The sequence below is a fragment of the Schistocerca nitens genome, chromosome 7 (genome assembly GCF_023898315.1).
Source record: "Schistocerca nitens isolate TAMUIC-IGC-003100 chromosome 7, iqSchNite1.1, whole genome shotgun sequence".
NCBI lineage: Eukaryota > Metazoa > Arthropoda > Insecta > Orthoptera > Acrididae > Schistocerca > Schistocerca nitens.
This window is the reverse complement of record NC_064620.1, coordinates 623,074,022-623,094,748: the sequence shown is the minus strand read 5'-3', so window position 1 is coordinate 623,094,748 and position 20,727 is coordinate 623,074,022. Positions and strand designations below refer to the sequence as shown.

The 20,727-nt window shown below is 41.0% G+C and overlaps 1 protein-coding gene across 2 annotated transcripts in view; it reads right to left on the bottom strand.

Annotated features, from left to right (window-relative positions):
- Nucleotides 1-20,727, bottom strand: part of LOC126195831 (uncharacterized) — a 672,121-nt gene that overhangs the window by 177,223 nt on the left and 474,171 nt on the right. For both annotated transcript variants that reach the window (XM_049934505.1, XM_049934506.1), the window contains exons 16-17: nt 19,585-19,655; nt 17,936-18,158 (exon numbers count right to left, since the gene is read on the bottom strand). In XM_049934505.1, coding sequence (XP_049790462.1) covers nt 17,936-18,158; nt 19,585-19,655 — 294 coding nt within the window. The remainder of the gene's footprint in view (nt 1-17,935; nt 18,159-19,584; nt 19,656-20,727) is intronic.

The following is a 20,727-nucleotide window of genomic DNA, read 5'->3' as shown; positions in this document are numbered from 1 at the left end:
CATCCTGATGACAAAGTCATGAAATACTGCACACAAATTTTCAACATAAAACGTTAAGACCTCATAATCTTTTAACTGTCCAAAACACATCACTATTGCCTTCATAATTTTATAAGTGAAACATATAAAACTAACTTCAAACTAGGATATCTGCTGAACTGTACTAGCTGATGTGAGTAATGCATTTGATTCAGTAAACCTTAAAATATTGCTGGAGGAAGTGTGCTCTAACTGCATTTGTACTTGACTTAGAACCTTCCATGTAAAGCATGAAGAGAATAACACGAGAGCGTTTCAGAAATGTTTTCGAAACTAATGATCACAATGAATCATCAGCCTGCAAACGTAAGTAATTTGACTAGTTATTTCAACAATAAAAGTAATTAATAATCTAGTAACTTCAATCAGCAATCTGAGTAACAGTCTAACACAAATCAGAAAATCTTCCAACACTGTGTTAACATTAGTTATTCCACTAATGATATCAAAATCTTTAAATCTGAAGTTAATGAAAATGTAGAGAGCCAGGCTCCTGCCTTAAAGCAACGTTTGCAGCTATTTGGTAATAAAATTGAAAAAAGAATTTATCAAGTTGAGATGAAGAGTAAAACTCCTCAGAGGACGAGAAAGGTAATTACCAAAGGCAATTGAGTGGGTAGCTCATGAAAGCAAGCAAAAAACAGATAAACTAAATGATGATACACAAAAAGTAGTGGCAGAATCACTATGTAAAAGTAAATGTGTACAGTCTGAAGAAAATATGTCTGATGAAATAGGCGCTAACCTTGATTAGCTGACTAACCAAGATAATGTCCCGTGTCAGTGCCTAGTGTTGCTGGGACAAGTTTTAATTTGCTCCTAGAGAGCATATTCGAGTTGTCCTACTCATTCTAACCGTAATATTTCATTTTAATTACGAATTAAGTTCTCGAAATGTCGTCAAAAAGAAAGACTTGCACAATACAGCCAAACAACCACGGACGGATCTAACTATCAGTTATGCCATAGAGTCATTTTATTTCAGTTCATTAAATGAATGGTGTAGAGAGTAGTTTGCACAAACATGATAGTAAATTACCAAATGTAGAAAGAAAGTTTAGAATTAACACTAACATTGTTGAATGTAATTTTGTAACTGAGACTTCAGAATTACTTTCTGTCATAAATGGAAAGGCTCTGAGATTCTCTTCAGGTGGCAGTGTTATTGAAAGCATGTTACCTAGATTGTGGGACAATAAAGAAAATAAATGTGTACTTGTTCAAAATTTATATACGAAGCGAAAACTTGTGGACTTGTTGTTATGGGGCAATGTGGTACTTAGTAAGAATTTAAGGTAGCAAAACCATTTGTGGATTGGAGAGGTGAAGATGGAAAATAAAACAAACTGGGTCTCAAGAGAATAACAAATTTGTCTTACTTAATTAATAAACTGGGAATGGAGCAAACCATAATACGTATGTTCAGATGGGAAGTTACCAATCAAGGCACGAAACAAAATTAATGCAGCTCCTAGACATTGCACAGGAATTGTGCAGGAAGGAATACAGAAACAACATTAATGTCAGCCGGACGGGAGCATATTAGAATAAGAGTTGTGTTACAGTGACAAGACACTGGTGCTATGCTCCATCGCTTAGATAAAGTTTTGAAGATCAAGCAGTTAGTTTTAAACTAAACACACTGGTACATGTCAATGCATATATACACACATGCATCAAAAAAAGTTTTGCATCACACCGGTTCTGAGAGTTCCGAAACCTCTACAGAAAATTGAAATAGAGACAAAAATAAACATCATTTCCGCCCTTTTTATTGCTCATGAAAATCACACATTGCATGTTGTACCACCATACAGCGAGGCCTTCAGAGATGGTGGTCCAGATTTCTGTACACACCGGTACCTCTAATACCCAGTAGCACGTCCTCTTGCATTGATGCATGCCTGTATTCGTCGTGGCACACTATCCACAACTTCATCAAGGCACTGTTGGTCCAGATTGTTCCACTCCTCAACGGCGATTCGGCGTAGATCCCTCAGAGTGGTTGGTGGGTCACGTCGTCCATAAACACCCTTTTTCAATCCATCCCAGGCATGGTCGATAGGGTTCATATCTGGAGAACATGCTTGCCACTCTAGTCGACCGATGTCCTTATCCTGAAGGACGTCATTCACAAGATGTGCATGATGGGGGCGGGAATTTTCGTCCATGAAGACGAATGCCTCGTCAGTATGCTGCTGATATGGTTGCACTATTGGTCGGAGGATGGAATTCACGTATCGTACAGCCGTTACGGCGTCTTCCATGACCACCAGCGGCGTACGTCGGCCCCACATAATGCCACCACAAAAAAGCAGGTAACCTCCAACTTGTTGCACTTGCTGGACAGTGTGTCTAAGGCGTTCAGCCTGACCGAGTTGCCTCCAAACACATACGACACTCATCGGTGAAGGTAACGTAATGCCATACCTGAGCGGTCGATTCGGCATATTGTTGGGCCCATCTATACCGCGCTGCATGGTGTCGTGGTTGCAAAGATGGATCTCGTCATGGACGTCGGGAATGAAGTTGCGAATCATGCAGCCTGTTGTGCACAGTTTGAGTCGCAACAGGACGTCCTGTGGCTGCACGAAAAACATTATTCAACATGGTGGCGTTGCTGTCAGGGTTCCTCCGAGCCATAATCCGTAGGTAGCGGTCATCCACTGCAGTAATAGCCCTTGGGCGGCATGAGCGAGGCATGTGATCGACAGTTCCTGTCTCTCTGTATCCCTTCCATGTCCGAACAACATCGCTTTGGTTCAGTTGGAGACGCCTGGACACTTCCTTGTTGGCACAAAGTAGCAATGCGGACGCGATCGAACCGCGGTATTGAGATGTGACACAACAGAGATAAGCATGTATGCTTTATGGTGACTTGGGGGAGTATATAAATATAAAAAATTAAATAATTATTGTAATGCACTAACTGTAGTACAAGGGACATGCGAATGAAGAAAAAGTCAGATGAAGACGATAGTATATGCAGTGAAACAGGTGAAGTGTTTATAAGGAAAACAGGCAGAGCATAAATAGTTTAAGACTGGAGATCTTGGAGGATGAGGATCTAAAGGAAGTACTGAAGGAAACTCAAGATGAATTATTTGTTTCTAAGAGAGGTGTGAAAGAGGATGGAAATGATGGGTGTCAGTTGCTATGCGAAGATAGTAAAGAGGGTAATGTGGTGGGAAAAGTGGAAGAATTAGATATGGGGTTCAGAAGTACAGGGAGTAGTCAGATTTGGTGAATTATTTTAGTTACCAGTAGTTGACAGATTAACTAAATAGCACGCGAAAAATTGTGAAAAATAATCCCATAAATATGTGTGTAATCTCCAGGGATATAGGAAGTTTTCAAAGGCATAACAATGTTTATGGCTTGTTGGAAGATGCTGGATTAAAAGTCGAAGATGGAAAAGTAGAATATTACATAACAAATATGTTTGTGCAAAGTGAGGAAACACAGCAGCAATCTGAGTATGGTAGCAGAAAATTTTTTGAATGATCTCTCTGACACTAAATCAATGGTCATTATGCCTGTATCTGATATAAATAATAGTAACCATAGGGATTGTGAAAAAATCTGTGTGATACAAACAATGTTACCAATCAAAGTGGTCCCAGAATGACATTTTTACTCTGCAGCGGAATGTGCGCTGATACGAAAATTCCTGGCAGATTAAAACTGTATGCCGGACCGAAACTCGAACTCGGGACCTTTGCTTTTCGCGGGAAATTACTCTCTGCCGACTTAGCTACCAAAGCACGACTCAGAACCCCTCCCCAAAGCTTTAATTCCGTCAGTACCTCGTCTCCTACCTTCCAAACTTCACAGAAGCTATCGTGCATATCTTGCAGAACTAGCACTCTTGGAAGAAAGGATATTTCAGATACATGGCTGTGCGGAGGGATTGTGAGTGTGTTTGGGTAGCACTTGCCCGCGAAAGGCCAAGGTTCCGAGTTCGGGTCTCGGTCCGAGACACAGTTTCAATCCGCCAGAAAGTTTCGTATCAGTGCACTCCGCTGCAGAGTGAAAATTTCGTTCTGGGAACATCGCCCAGGCTGTGGCTAAGCCATATGTTTTATGAAAATACATATGAAGTAAGTGGACATATATAAGAAGCAGCAAGTAAGTACCGTATGTTTTTTGAAAATGATTTCAGCAGTATGTCGGAAGTTGGCATGTGTCCTGTTTTCACAGTAGATAGTGGAGCTATTTGATGCAACAGATAACGTTTTGATTAAAGGAAATAGAAGGCTAGGAAGGAAGTATGTTGTTGCAGTAATAGCGGAAAAATGTTACACTTGTATTAGAAGATGTTGACTTAGGGGATTACAGGAGAAAGTAGATAGTCAATTAAAGCTTTTAATCTACTGACATGAACTCTATGGGTCAGAGTGAGACAGAGAAAGAAAACTGAAAAGTTTAGCAAATGATATTTATGTAATGTATGTGTAATTTCTCTCTGACTTAACTGAAAAATTACAAACTTGCAGATACCTGAGAGGCAACGCTTTTTATCCAAAATTTTTGTGATTCTGTTTAAGGTTAAGGAAAGAAACAAGTAACGAATGGTAACTATGTTCTGTTTTTTTTATATTAACTGACGAATTTATTGGATTCAGTTTTTCTGGAAATATGTATGAAAAGTCAATGTAAATATCAGGAAGAAGTAAATAAGGCTAAAACTGCTTTCATTAGCAACCTGATATCTGAAACAACTGTTTGTATTCTCACTTTGAGAATAACTATTTTTTGAGAGCCTATTGGGGAGCTACAGTAAATAAAATTCTCTGTTTAATCACTTTCCTTGAAGATAAACATTGTAGCAGTCATAATTCTCAAATTTAGAATTTTTAGAATGAAATTTTAGGGGGAAAATATGTACTCATATTTGCTTTATAGGTTGTATCATTGGATTATGCCTACTCTGCAGGAGCGCACATTACACTCAAGTTTCTGGTAGGGGTTCCACGCTCCCTACGAGCCGTCAGGTGTCGCTGGTCATGTGACTGGAAGTAGCACAAGCTGTATACTGGCGGTTGCGGCTGTACTCGTTTGTGTCCTGAAGAGTCAGTGGTATTCCTGGGCCAGGCGACGAATACGGTCGCATTTCGTCAGTCATGAACGCCCTCCAGAACCACTGCTACGCTGTCACTGCGGCCTGTGCCAGTCTTCGCACCTTGGAACCTCTGACGTGGCCTTTCCAGACGCCAAATTTGGTACTATTTCATCCAGAATCGAAACTCACGCCCTCCCTTATGGTCACATCAAGTCTAGCCTTTTGGACTATTTTGTTTTTCATGTAAATATATTGGTGGCTCGCCATAGATTCTTTTGCTGTCACAAGCTGCCACAATAACCTGCCTTCAGTGCCTGTCACGTGACTGACATTTTCGGTGTTGCAACCAACAGTGTAAACAATCTTACTGTAGACTCCTTAATCACTGGCATAATTCATGTTCATGTCTCCAGTGAAGTCCTCTGCATGGACCTCCTCGAGCTAAAGGACCTGTAGCTGGAAACTTGCCTCCCTATTATCAGTCCGTTCGATCAGTTTCTTAGCTATTCAAGCTGCTCTGCAGGGCTTTTGCAATGTGTGCGGAACCCATGCGCTGCGCCAACCATTGTATGCGCCACCCTCTGTCCAAGGCAAGCACCTGTCCCTGGACGAACGCACAGGATGGAGGCGTACCCTCTGTGACCCAGTGCTGCCCACAGCAACTTTCTTCCTTTAGCCAATGTTTCTTAGCCATCAAGGGCACCAGTGTCCTTCCCTTCACTTAACTGGTCCCCCTGCAGAAAGTCCGCCCAGGACTAAGGATGTCAGTGGACTTTGCCCACAAAGTCCCACCAGACACAGAGGGACATGAGGACGCAAACAGCTTTCCAGGTGTCGTATGCACACAGAACGTCGCTTCACCGGGGATTTGTTGCCCATCACGGCGAACATCAACAACTTCCCTATCTCGCTGCAGATCGCAACTGGGGCCTTAGCAACATAACTGATTGTAACTCGTACTGCCAGTAGAGTCACATACCCCCTGTAGCTCTTTTTCAACCCCTCTGTTGATTTGCAGTAACGATCTCATCAGGGTTAGCGGTTGTATATGGCAAAGGCGCGACACTGTTTGATCTTTCTTTGCAAAAAGATTCTGCGGTATGGATGCACCAGGCGCTCTCATCCTCTTAGGCATGGGTCTCTCTCACGTACTGAACCTTCACTTTCGTTATTCCATCGCCCATCTGAAAACTATCTTATCAAACTTCAGGTTGCTCTCCTCTGACAATGGCTTAGGAGTCAGTTACTTTGAGACACATGTTACCCTTCTATTTGTCAACCCAAAACTGCCTAAGGGTGGGACTGTTCCATTAACACGCTGTAACAATCTTGAACATGTGTTCCAGATGCTCCAGGATAAAGGCATTCTCTCCACAGTACTCAACAGCCAGTGGGCCTCCCCCAATGCATCACTGCCAATCCCACGAGGGCCTTGCATATCTGTGGCTATTTCAAGTCCACTATCTATGTTCTGTTGGTTATCGATGCTTATCTTATTCTCAGGCTGGGGGAGCTCCCTATCCACCCCTGGCCGCCCGTGTGGCCGAGCGGTTCTAGGCGCTTCAGTCTGGAACCCCGCGACCGCTACGGTCGCAGGTTCGAACCCTGCCTCGGGCATGGATGTGTGTGATGTCCTTAGGTTGGTTAGGTTTAAGTAGTTCTAAGTTCTAGGGCACTGATGACCTCAGATGTTAAGTCCCATAGTGCTCAGAGCCATTTGAACCATTTGAACCTATCCACCCTTGGTGGCAGAATGTTTGCTGAGATCAACTTAGCTAGCTTAGCTTCTGCTGGATGCAGAATCCCGACATTTTTCTATTATCAACATCCCTTTCAGTCCCTACCATTGCAATAGCGAATTATTTGGCTATGCCAGTGTAAAAGCGATTTTTCATTGTTCGTTGAGCACCTGACCCAGCAGCTCCTGCACATGGTAAATTGAGTGGACGCCATTTTCGTGACCAGCAAAGATACTGGGGCATCGATGCACCAGGCGCTATCATCCTCTTAGGCATGGGTCTCTCTCACGTGATGAACCTTCAACCTTCACTTTCGTTATTCCATCACCCATCTGAAAACTTTCTTATCAAACTTCAGTTTGCTCTCCTCTGATAATGACTTAGGAGTCAGTTACTTTGAGACACATGTTGCCCTTCTGTTTGCAAACCCAAAATTGCCTAAGAGCGGGATTGTTCCATTAACAACTCTCAGAACCTGGCAGACTTCCTCTCAGCATTTTTCACAGTTCTTCATCGAGCTAACCTCAGGTGCAATAAGGATAAGGGTTGTTTCTCCTTTTCCCAGGGTGGATATTTAGGCAATGTTTTCAGCGCCTAGAGCATTTGGTCTACCCCACAGTAAGTGGAGACAACGCAACGTCTTCCTACCCCCACCAACGCCACCCAGCTAAATCAGTGTTGGAACAACTCAACTACTATCATCAGTCTATCCTGCACACTTCGACCATAACCAAACCTTTGCATTGCCTCCTCCACAAAACCCCAGAGTGTGAAATGGCGTTTCTTGACCTGAAATGGGCCTTCCTCAACCTTACCTGTTTGACAGGATGTGACCTTGCCAAACCTCTCGACGTGACAGTGAATGCCACAGTTATTATCGTAAAATTATTCTGCACATTGTGGTTATAGCCAAACCCTTGTTATCTCCTCCTCCAATGAAATATCTGCTGGAACTGAACACTGGAATATGGGGCTGCATTTTGGGATCTGAAATGGACCCTCTTCTGGCCTACATCGCTTACATAGTTTTACCCCGCCAAAGCAGATGGAGAGGTTTGCCAGTGTCACATGTTGTCAAACAGGTAAGGCGGAAAAGGCCCATTTCAGGACGAGAAACGCCAGGCACTGGATGCCACTGACTATGGAATGGGGGTTTATTTATTCTATGTCCTCAACAGGATGAAACATCCGATTGGCTTTGTTCAAAGACTCTGTCTATGACATAATACATTGATAGTTAAGTTGAATAAGAATCTTTGGCGGTTATACCTGGTCTCAGAAAATCCATGACTATGTATAAGGTCACCCCTTCATCCTTTTGACCAACCAGAAGGCCTTTTCAGGAATCTGCTTCTATTCCAATATGAGTGGCTTGCCACTTTCAGCATTGGGTCCCATTTTTGTCTAGTTATGACTATGACATTCAGTTCTGTTCTACATCTCATCATGCTATGCAGATGTTCTCTCACGTTTGCTGCTGGGACAGGACGCAACCTCTGACATTGATCCAGAGAACTGGTCCCATCTGGACACTGCTGCCAAAGATGTGACAGCTAGCCTACTCTCTCTGAAACCAAGTTCAAGCATACCACTCAGCCAAGGACCAATTGCTCGCAAAAATTCACCACATGGAATGACATTGTTGGCCTCAGGAACTTTAGTGCCTTTAAAATCAGGGTGTCTATGGTGCTGGCATCACTCTCCTGAGCTTTCAACACTCAACATGGTACTGTTGACACAGAGGGACAGCGGCTGCTCCAAGGACATCATGGCATCTGGTCTTGAACTATGCATGTTGGCCAAACTACATATTGGACACTGAAGCTTTTTCCTAACGAAGAGCTTAGCCTGCTGAAAATTGGTTTGAGTGGAATGCCATAACCCACATGGTTGAGGCTTGCTCAAACTGTCAGCGCAAGCAAACCGTTGTGCCATGTTGGTTCTTTGCATTGCCAGATAGGACCACACAACAGTCCGAGCTACATTTGAACTTCAGTACTCCCGTCTTGGGACACTTCTGGCCGGTCGTCACCAACGCAAACAGTGGTTTTCCTTATGTCTTCTGAATGACCTACACATCCACTGGGCAAACTATCCTCACCTATCCTGTGTTTTCGTCATTGAGGGGTCCCAGAGACCATAGTCACTGACAGTAGCTACCAAATTTGCTTCTGCTACATTTAAAACCTTCTGTGAATTCAGAGGTATCAAGCTCATTCACACGGCCCCATTCTTCCCCATGTCTAATGGGTTGGCTGAACGTTTTATTGGTATGATGCTAATCCAAGTGTCCTAACTTCATCAACATGGTCTCTAAGAGCTAGTTTGATCCTGTTCTCACACCTACTGTTTCACCAATTAGGACTGGTCAAATCAGACTAAAACTCTTCACAGAAACTCTCATGGGTCGCTACCCTCTGTACGTCATTTTACTCCTCTCTGTCATCCTCATGGTGGTCCACACAAGATAGGTTTTCTTCCTTGACCCTGTATGGGCCTTAGTTTTTTTCCAAAGGCCATCAGTATTAGATCCCAACTGTCTCATTTCCCGACTTCTGGACGCTGTAGGGTGGAAGTAAAGCTTCCAGATGGTACCACATATTAATGAACGTGACATTGCCATGGTCTCCTCTTCATGTCCACGAGTTTAACACCCTCTTTTGTTCCAGTGATGGGACCTTCTCAGCTTCCACTTGTGGATGACACATGTACCAGTCAGCCCCAGTGGCTGGTGGAGCCACTGAGCAGCTACCCAGTGACACACCAGCTTATCCAGCACTCGTGCCTGTTTCTTACACCACCCAAATGACAGAAAGTAGGACATGTTGTACGATGGATCCTGCAGCTGTACTTAGGCCAACCCTAGGGCTCTGAGGCGTCAGTCCACTCCTAGTCAGTTTTCTGACCCAGACGCCAAATGCGGTACCTTTTCAGTAGCTCACTCTGGAGCCATCACTATGTCGTCACCGCATCCGATGCCAGTCTTTGCATCCCAGAATCTCTGAAACAGCTTTTACGTAAGAAGACATGGAACAGACGTGGTTACTGAGCAGCGCACTTTTAATAATTCTGTGTTCGTCCTCACAAGTGGCTTCGCTGAACTTGTTCATTTATTGTTGGAAGCTCTCACTCTGACAGGTCCCTTCAGGACCCAGTTGTGGCACCTAGCGTGCAAAGACTTCAGTTCAGAATGTTTGTTAATTCACCACTGATAGGCATTCTGTCTCAAGTCCAGTCTTTATTAAAACAAGAATATTTATTTTGTTTGTTACTGTTTCAAGCTGACTTCAAAGAAGGAAGATGTGGTATCTTGACTAAAATAAACTTGGTCTTCATTTCTTGACTATCTGTTGTAGATATATTAGCACAGTAACAGATTTTAGTCTCAAATTGTATGTGTACGCGGGAGGAGTATGTAAAGAAACAAAAACCTGGATTGTCAATAAAACAAGAGATAACGTGTTACGGCTGCCACACAAACAAAAGGCGCCATGAAAAATGTACAAGCAATTTCAGATAGAAGCCTGAACATAATGAAAAGTAAAGAAACGTTATAGATGTCACTTGCGCTTATCCAGTGTATGAATCTTGCAAGTTGTTATGATTTGAGATGAATGAGCATGTGTAATCGAACAGTGTGTTGCAGTCGTGGTATGATGTGCTTAATATAAAACAGCCAATGCAGGGGTCGTTGAAGCAAAATCGTTATTTCTTTTCTTGCGAAAAGTAACGGAAAATGATTTTTAGTTCAGGTGCTTTTCAGGAAATACAGAAACTGGATACAGATTTAAGTAAATTCAAAATTGGGAATGGTCAAGTAGGGAAGTTACGAGATTAAGTATGAAAAATTATGTAGCTGTTTGGCTATTTCAGACCTTCAGAAAGGAGAACATTCGAGCATTCACAGAGAGAGAGAAATTTTCGCATGTTCTTCTTGGTGCTTAGTCAAAGAAGCAGAGAAGTTGAGAAAACGATCGCCAACTGGCGTAAACAACAGTTCCAGGTGTTTCGACGAACTAGTGAATTTTGTGATTTTCTTTCTATTCCGAGTGGAGTGCTACGCAACCTTATTCCTAACTTAGCTAACTGAATATTTTTCAGCTGTGTTGTATTGAGCGAACGTATTAAAACTAATAATTGTCAAGAACCTTCTAAACGTTAGTGACTTAAAAATTTCCGTTCTTTACATAGCAACTTTATGTTAGGGTGGACTTCATAACACACTATTCACTGTTAAAATGAAAATATTGCAAAAACATTCAGTCAAGATCTCTTTTCATTTTAGTAACTTCAGTTAAACCTTTGTTAAACAATTATTTTCACAACAGGAAACAGAATGTTTTATGCACCCTGCTGACACGTTAGTGTGATATGTCTTTTAAGCAGCTTTCCCACGTTGAGCGGCATTATGCATCGCTTCAGAACAGTTCGTGGTTTCAAAAAAACTGACTGAGGTAAATGAGGATGTTACAAATGATGATCAAAACCCGTGTCGTTCCAAAGTGCCCAGTTGAATTTTCTGCCTTAAGACTTTTCACCCTTGTACATCAATTTCTGTTTCCATCAGTTTTTCTCTTTATTTTGTCTTGTTTCTTGTTTTTTATTGATTCAATTTTAGCTTTACTGTGAGCTTTGTAGGGTCCCATAATGTGTTTAGTTAATCTGGTTGGTTATCCCTTTAATATTGATATAGAATTTTCATATCTATATAAATTATCGTTTTTTATTTACTTATACTTAATGTTGACTTATACGTAATTCTGACTTAATGTTGACATAAAAATTTCCTGATTACGTTTCTTTCTCTCATTCTGATTTCTTAAATGTGACCTTTCTGTTTAAGATCATGGTTTCAGCCCTTACTCTGTCGTAATATCTCATTTTCCAGTATTTACATGTGCAGTCTTTGTAATGCACATCTTTTGTAGTAAGCTTGAAAGCTCTCTGCATTTACGGGCAACGTGTTTCGTAAGTCTTCCCAGGGCAGTTCTGTAGATGATTTCGCCTAAATATCTGATCTGGGGAACGCTCTCGATTTTCCGGTAAGTAGTTTTTAGAGTTTTGTGCCAGACTCTTGCTAAATATGTAATTTCTTTTTTTGCAAAGATACTTTCTGCTATTCCTCTCAGAATACCTGTTTGTCTCTGTGCTGTTTGAACGCTCTGGCATATAGTTGCTGGATCGTCTCAAAAAACTAAGCAGTCTATCCCGATTATTGTTCTTCCAAATTTCATTAGTTCATCTATATTACAGTCCAATTTTAGTGTTCACTTCACTAGGAGTTCGTTTTTTGAGAAATAGTTGGAATGTTGTGGAGATACTTCATCATCTTGTCCCAGCACTGTTTTAATTTCAAAATATTATAAAATATCTCCCCATAATTCGGCCCTATATTTTGTACCTTTCAGTGCTTCAGTAATACACTACTGGCCATTAAAACTGCTACACCACGAAGACGACGTGCTACAGACGCGAAATTAACCGACAGCAAGAAGATGCTGTGATATGCAAATGATTAGTTTTTCAGAGCATTCACACAAGGTTGGCGCCGGTGGCGGCACCTACAACGTGCTGATATTAGGAAAGTTTCCAACCGATTTCTCATACACAAACAACAGTTGACCGGCGTTGCCTGTTGAAACGTTGTGCGATGCCTCGTGTAAGGAGGAGACATGCGTACCATCACGTTTCCGACTTTGATAAAGGTCGGATTGTAGACTATTGCGATTGCGGTTTATCGTATCGCGACATTGCTGTTCGCGTTGGTCGAGATCCAATGACTGTTAGCAGAATATGGAATCGGTGGGTTCAGGAGGGTAATACGGAAAGCAGTGCTGGATCCCAACGGCCTCGTATCACTAGCAGTCGAGATGACGGGCATCTTATCCATATGGCTGTAACGGATCGTGCAGCCACGTCTCGATCCCAGAGTCAACAGATGCGGATGTTTCCAAGACAACAACCATCTGCACGAACAGTTTGACGACATTTGCAGCAGCATGGACTATCAGCTCGGAGACCAAGGCTGCGGTGACCCTTGACGCTGCATCACAGACAGGAACGCCTGCGATGGTGTAAACGACGAACCTGGCTGCACGAATGGCATCTGTCATTTTTTCGGATGAATCCAGGTTCTGTGTACAGCATCATTATGGTCGCATCCGTGTTTGGCGACATCGCGGTGAACGCACATTGGAAGCGTGTATTCGTCATCGCCATAATGGCGTATCACTCGGCGTGATGGTATGGGGTGCCATTAACAATTCTCGGTCACCTCATGTTCGCACTGACGGCACTTCGAACAGTGGACGTTGCATTTCAGATGTGTTACGACCCGTGGCTCTACCCTTCATTCGATCCCTGCGAAACCCTACATTTCAGCTGGATAATGCACGAGCGCGTGTTAAAGGTCCTGTACAGGCCATTCTGGATACAGAAAATGTTCGACTGCTGACCTGACCAGCACATTCGCCAGATCTCTCACTAATTGAAAACGTCTGGTCAATGGTGGCCGAGCAACTGGCTCGTCACAATACGGCAGTCACTACTCTTGATGAACTGCGGTATCGTGTTGAACTGCATGGCCAGCTGTACCTGTACACGCCATCCAAGCTCTGTTTGACTCAATGCCCAGGCGTATCAAGATCGTTATTACGGCCAGAGGTGGCTGTTCTGGGTACTGGTTTCTCAGGATCTATGCACCCAAATTGCGTGAAAATGTAATCACATGTCAGGTCTAGTATAATATGTTTGTCCAATGAATACCCGTTCATCATCTGCATTTCTTCTTGGTGTAACAATTTCAATGGCCAGTAGTGTAATTACAATGAGTTTGAGGCCTGGAACTTCTTCCTTCAGCCTTTCAAAGGGAGGCTTACAGTCCTCAAACAAAATGCTTTTCTATAATCCAAAAACGTACTAAGCTCTTTCTCATTAAAAATTTTCTTGATGTTTGTGAGTTGGATTTGGGACCAAAATTCGTTGTATGTAAGATCACTTTGGTCTCAAAATTGTTTGAATTCAAACTTTTGTTGTGCTCTGTCTAGGGAACATTGAAATATAATTCCATATGGAACAGGAAGAAATCAGTCCCTTCAAAACTTATTAACATCAGTTCTGTCTCTTGTCCTATGCAGTAAATGTATCAATTCAGTTTTCCAGTAAAACTTCAGTTTGCCACACGTTTTGCATATCAATGTAACTTCTGTTAAGGTTTCAGATCAGGTTATTTCAACAGTTCTGCAACAATTCACCCTCAGCAGATTTTTTCATCTTTCAGTTTGTCTACCAGTTTCCTCTCCGTTTGGTGCTTGTCAATCTGGATTACTGTGCACAGAAAATTCTGGTTGAAATCATATGGTTTATCAGTTTAGGAAATATTTTTAAAAATATTTGCAGTGTTCTCTGAGATTTCGTAGTTGTTGACTGGCAATTATCAACATTCATTCGTGAAGCAGAGATTTAGGATCTGGTACTCATTTTGTTATGTTTTAAACTTTTTATAAAATATCTGGGTGTACTGGTTTTGGAAGTATTCTTCAGTATAACGGAGTTCAGTTTTCTCCTTGTGTCTACCATAGGGTTTAACTAATTAACTTTGATGGTTATTTGCTAGTAGCCAGATCGTGTCGAATGCTTTCCCTCATTCGCCTTTATTCCATATTTGAAATGCCTTCTGTCTGTTCACAATCTTCATTCCACCAAAGGTATTTTCCACCCTCATAAGGAAATTTAGTTTTGGGCAGTTTTCATAAACTTGTGTTGGATCTGATCCTCAGTTTTGCTAGTTTCTTATGAATTTCGTTTTCTAATAACAGTGGTTTGATTTTACTAGCATAAAAGCAAGAAATTAGTGACATATATTTTCTGAACCTTTGGGGCTTTAACTTTAGCTTCACTTCCATCAGGCAGCAATCTGTGTCAATAACTGCTCCTTTCCATTCTTGAAGATTGAAATTTCTTTGTGTTACGCTAATGAGATTATGATACAACAAGTTAGCAATTCACGTATTTTATTGCTGGCTGAATGCCATGGCTTTTGGGCTGTTTAGTTTTTTTATTCATGATGTAGTTTGATATTCTTTTGAGACTGAAATATCTGCGTAGTTTTACCTTTCTCTTTCTATTTAGATGGTTCCATTTGTGCACAAGGATGCCATGCTATTTTACTTTTTTTAAAAATATTGTACCATTACCTGACTGTGTGCTATAATCGCCCACAACAATTTTCTCTTGATTTTGCAGCACTGTGATAATTGTATTGTCTACCTTATTCACTGGGTTACCCACTTTTTGTTGGTTTATTTCAATTTCTTGGTTGAATCAAGTATGTGTGTTCATTTCTGTATTCACGTTATTTGTCATATCAAGGTTACACTGTTGTTCACAGGCTCAACTTCAATTATGAAATTAAGATTGTCTGTCCTGTGAAACTGAGTATGCAATTCACCCAGACGGAATATTGTTTTGAGGATTTCTTTTTACGTATTTTCCATTTGTTAATTTGTTCCATGTTGTTTTACAGTGATTTCCTTTTTTTTCCACTTATAAAATTTTAATCTTTTATTCTGTAAGTAGATGTCCCTCTCGTGAACTGACGCCGACCACATTACCACGTGATCCCAGTCAGCCGCAAAGGTGTTTCTATTGAATGAGATAGTAATTCTACTAGTTCGACGCCATATTGAGACCCATTCTCTCAATCTTCACTGCCACTGAGATCTTCATTGTCATAATAGGAAGAGCCCTCACAAATTTTTGTTACCTAGGGCAGGTGAGCCCTGCTTATGGTAATGAAGTTATTACTCCTCCATCTCGTCCTTCTTCATCACTTGCAAGACAAGGGCCAACACTCAAGACCAGTAAAGAGGAGAGTTGTTTCATACATGGACTGTCTGAGAACAAAAGTGGCGCACCCCGAAGACTCTGACGTATGTCACTCTACGTCTCTACACGTACACAACGTCGGGGGATGGGAATATGATTGGAGCTGCAGTGCTCTGAGGCAGGTAGAACGCTTATCTGACTGCAATAGCGCTGTTTATGCTTATTATAGTTGTGATGCCTGGCAGCGTATAGGCCGCCTGCACAGCGTCAGATGTTGAGACCACTGTGAAGGACACGTAGATACTGTATACTTGTGTGAGAGAGCGTTATCACAACCTGCCAGATTTTCAGAGGAGTCTCTTTGTGGATCTCCTCTCGGGCAGATGTTCTAGTCATGCAATATACAGATTTTTTGGGCATCCAGACGTGACAGTGGACTGCATTGGAACATTGTCAAGGTTCTGGTCCATCATGTCAGACCACATCGAGCGATGATGGACGTAAAGTGTACCGTGCTCATTGTAACCCCGTCACAGCAGAGCCTGCAATACGAGATCGAGAAATGGACTCCCTGCAGTAGTCTGTCATTTGGCACCATTGATGGAACACTTGCAGCACCCATTTTATGGAACTATCATCAGATACATAGGCCTCCGTTACCACAAATGGCTGATCTGGAGTGGTGGGTGCCACAGCTAAGAACCACAGACTGCCGACGACTGGTGCCGCCTGTCGTCCAGTGGTGAATCACGGCCAGCACTGTCGAAGGAGTCCATCGCTGAAGAGCAGGATGAGAACACAGGAAGCGGTGGAGTCACAGTCCTCCAGTGTTCCTCAGAGGACAGCGGCGACACTCCTGGCTCCACAGTGGGCTGGGCAGCCATTGGGCGTGCCTTCGGGTGATGGCAGGTAGTGAGTCAGGAAAGTCCTGACACCCCACATCCTCCTGTCACGGCTCATGTGACAGTATTCAGACTTCATTCTCTAGTAGCGCAATGGTCGACCGCACATGATAGTGCCTCAGTGAACTGTCTGAGTGAAGCTGAGACAGCCCCCGGCCAGCGAGTTTCCCTGGTACGTCCCAAGTGGAACTCGAGTCGCACCAGCTCAGTGCCAGTATCCGGGATACTTGCCTCAGAAAAGGCTACAACAGCAGTAAGACACCCTTCCCAACTGAATCAGTTCATTCATGCAGGTCACTGAGGGAACAAGGCAAGTGGGCTCATACTAACAATTTCCGTGTAAGTTTTGCTCGCACTTATAATCACTGAAATAACATCACATATCCTCTCAGCCTGTCAAGTTTCAATTTGTTTTCTCCTTATATATTTATATAAAATAAAAAAAATATTTTTTTAAAATATCAATCCCCACAGCAAAAGTTGTTTTCAGAATTACTCACGGTGATATCAATTGTATCTAAATGAATAAATATGGGTAAAAATATAAATAAAATAGAAAAGCCACTAAATTTTTATACTCCAGTAGACGAGTGGTTCAAGTCAGTGACAGTACAGTCAGAGTGCACGAATTGTTCAATTGTAGTTGAGCTGAGTCAATTTACACATTAATATTGAATGCGATAGTATTTTACTATACTTCAGTTGGAAAAGAAAACCTTTTCCCAAAGTAAGCATTTGTATCAGTCACAAAAACTGACAGAACAACTGAAGTCGTAACAATGGCTCATAACGACTTCATCTATAAAAGAACAATAGTCACTATCTTAGATTTGATATTAATTTATTTATATAAAGTTTACTATCTCGAAAACTATATAATTATTTTAAATACGTACTGTGAGTGAGAACATCCACTTATGTACACAGAATGTATTAGTTTTATTATCATATCGACAGGTGGGAAGTTACAACACTTAACTTCTTTTTACCTTGCACTTATGTTTTTTTGTTTATGTTTTATTTAAGGTATTGTATGAACATAATGATTTCATTTAAGTTTTGGTGTTATTAATCACTATTTAAAATCTGTATGAAGAGATTTTCGCTGTTATGCAGTTTGTACACTGTTTTGAAATCTCCACATGATTAACTAAGCATGTTGGCCTGGAAGTTAAACCTGGAACTGTGAGTTTCATAAGCAGTTCTCTTTCTCATGGGGCCCTCAAATTGGACCTTTACACCTCCCTTCTCTCATTCCTTCCAACATTCATATGTTAGCTAACCATAATCAGTTGTTACTGTTTGGCATAACAGAGCCATCTAGTTTTCCAAATCACACAGATGAAACACAGTGGCATTATACTTACCAGCAGCTAGTGTGTGAACTTCAGTCTCTGTAGGTAGAGTCCTATTGCCAGTCACAGTTTTACCAGTGAGTTGAAAATTGTAGGTCATGTCAGGCATAATATCTGACACTATCAAGTGGCCTTTTTTCTCTGTTATGAAGTATTTAAGATTCTCGCTTCCACAGAGAACAGACAGCTCGAAGTCCAATATTTCACAAGTCAGTGAAGTCTTATCATGTTCATACTGTTCAAAGAAATAACATTTCTCAGTAACATGTAATACCAGGCATTCATAACGTTTCTCACATCTCATAACATGCACAAAAACACGATACTGTAAAGGACAACAGAATTTGAAGACCTAACGATGTTAGACCAAGAAGAAGTACACTTCAATTATGAGAATAAAAAATGACGTCTGATTTTCTCAATGCACCATCATAAATCTACATTAAATAAAGAAAATGGGTGAAGCTGTACGCTGTGAAAGCTACATTGGGAGGAAAAGTATGATAATTCGCAAACTCAAGAAATACTTGAATTAATTACAGTTAGAGTTTGCAAAAAACTGTAATGGAAGTAAATGACGATAAAACACTACTGTCTTACCACAACACGCTTTTATACAGTAATGTTTTAATTTTTCAGGAAAATGTAATACCAAAAATTAGCAATATGTAATACAATCATTCACTCCTTTTTCTAAGCTTAACTGAAGTTCTTCCAGCGAGCAAATGGGAAGTTGTGGTACAGAAAATGTAAACCAAACATTATGGTCGTCATGTTGATGTGATTGACGTTGAGGAATGGATGGACAGTACTGTAATAATAACTTTTTTTTACATGTCAAATAATTTCTTTGGAAGAATGTGCAAGCAAGCACCATACCCTAGTTACAAAGGGTTTCATATTGTGCCATATGTAACGGACTGATGTTGTTTTCAGGAGAGTGGAAGCATTAACTCTCATCAGTCCAGTCTGACTGTAGTTTCCTGTGTTTACCTAACATTACTTCAGGTAAATGATGAGATGAATCATACTATAAAATCATAGACAGCTACTAGCGCCATACTTGTCAACATAGACATGTAATTATCTAAATTTATTATGAAGTTAATTGTGTATTCTTTTTTGTTAAACTGTAATGCTATGATTGTCGACTATGCTTGTGAAACTGATCCACAGATGGATCAAATCATTGTTGTAACCTCTATTACTACACAGAAATAGGGAAAACCTGGATTTCACTCAATTACATTCAAATTAATTTTGTTTGTGTGGTGTGTGTGTGTGTGTGTGTGTGTGTGTGTGTGTGTGTGTGTGTGTGCACGTATGCATCTGTCAATGGATAATATTCCAAACAGTTTTGTATTTGTTTATGAAATAAAAGTTGCCAATATTAAGGATAATATAAAACTATAAATCTTCCAAGTAGCTAAATATGTTTGCAAGATAAAACTCCCTGCCTATATATTGCTTTTTAGGAGACTAAAAGAAATAAAACAAAGAAAAATATTATCACTTGTTTCAGTAAATTCTAATAGACAAATCTGTCAGAAGTTTCCAGATACATTTAACTTCCAATTGCAACGGTTATTTATTCAAATATAAATCTTACAACCTACTAAACAAGTTATTGCTTATTCAGTAGCTTGTAGCTGCATACTCACAGACCATTCCAGGAGAACACTAGTGTCATCTACACCTCTTACTGCAAATTTGTAGTCTCCTTGAACTGGATCTATCAAAGGAGTAAAAATACATAATAAAATAAAAAACGTGAACTTCTTTTAGTCTTTATCATGAAAATTACTGAAGTTGAATGAAACATCAAATTTGCTGTTACTAGCCACTTTTAGCACAATTGATAACAAACATTAAACTGGTTTATTTCGAAAAATAAACATGACTAAAATGTTGAAATTCTAATACTGATAATTGTTCATTAGTACACCACTACAGCGAAACAGAACACAGAAACACCTACTGACAAATAGCAAACTGAGGAAACTTACAGAAAAATATGTTTCACCAAATTAAATGTTGCGAACCAATAGGACATTGCTCCTATAGCGAAGGATTAAATATGAGATTTATTGTGGAAATGTAGCAGAGAGTAAATTATTTCAGTTCCGAAAGGCTCATTAAAGTTCCGGATGGAGAAGGACTTGCAGTACTAGAAGCCGAATTTGGCCAGTTCCTTAGTGAACATGATACACACGATGGACGGAACATGGTGACTATAGCGTTACGTCATTTTCCATATTTTGAAACATGAGGCACAGACAGTTTTAACTTCGAGAAATTACGACATCAGGGAAAGAATAGTTCGAATTAAAGCTATTATAATCCACCACATATAAATAAGTGAACATCTATTGGAAACCAAAGAATAGGGTATCGCAAAAACAGCTGTAAAGGGCGTTACGACACCGTACGAATTTGATGCGTCTGTCCACGATTCTCTATCCTGCGCAAGTCTCTTCCTCTCCCAATAACTGCTAGGCCCTGCATCCTTGTGAATATGTTTACTGTATTCATCTCTTGATCTTCCTGTAAGATTTTTAAACCCTCACCATCCTCCAACATTAAACTTGTGACACCTTAAGACTTATCAACCGATCCTTTCTTTTGGTCAAGTTGTGCCACAAATTTCTTTTCTCCGCAATTCTGCTCAGTACCTCCTCATTACTTAAACGATCTGCCCATCTAGTATACAATGTGTGGTGTCACCGCCAGACACCACACTTGCTAGCTGGTAGCCTTTAAATCGGCCGCGGTCCGTTAGTATACGTCGGACCCGCGTGTCGCCA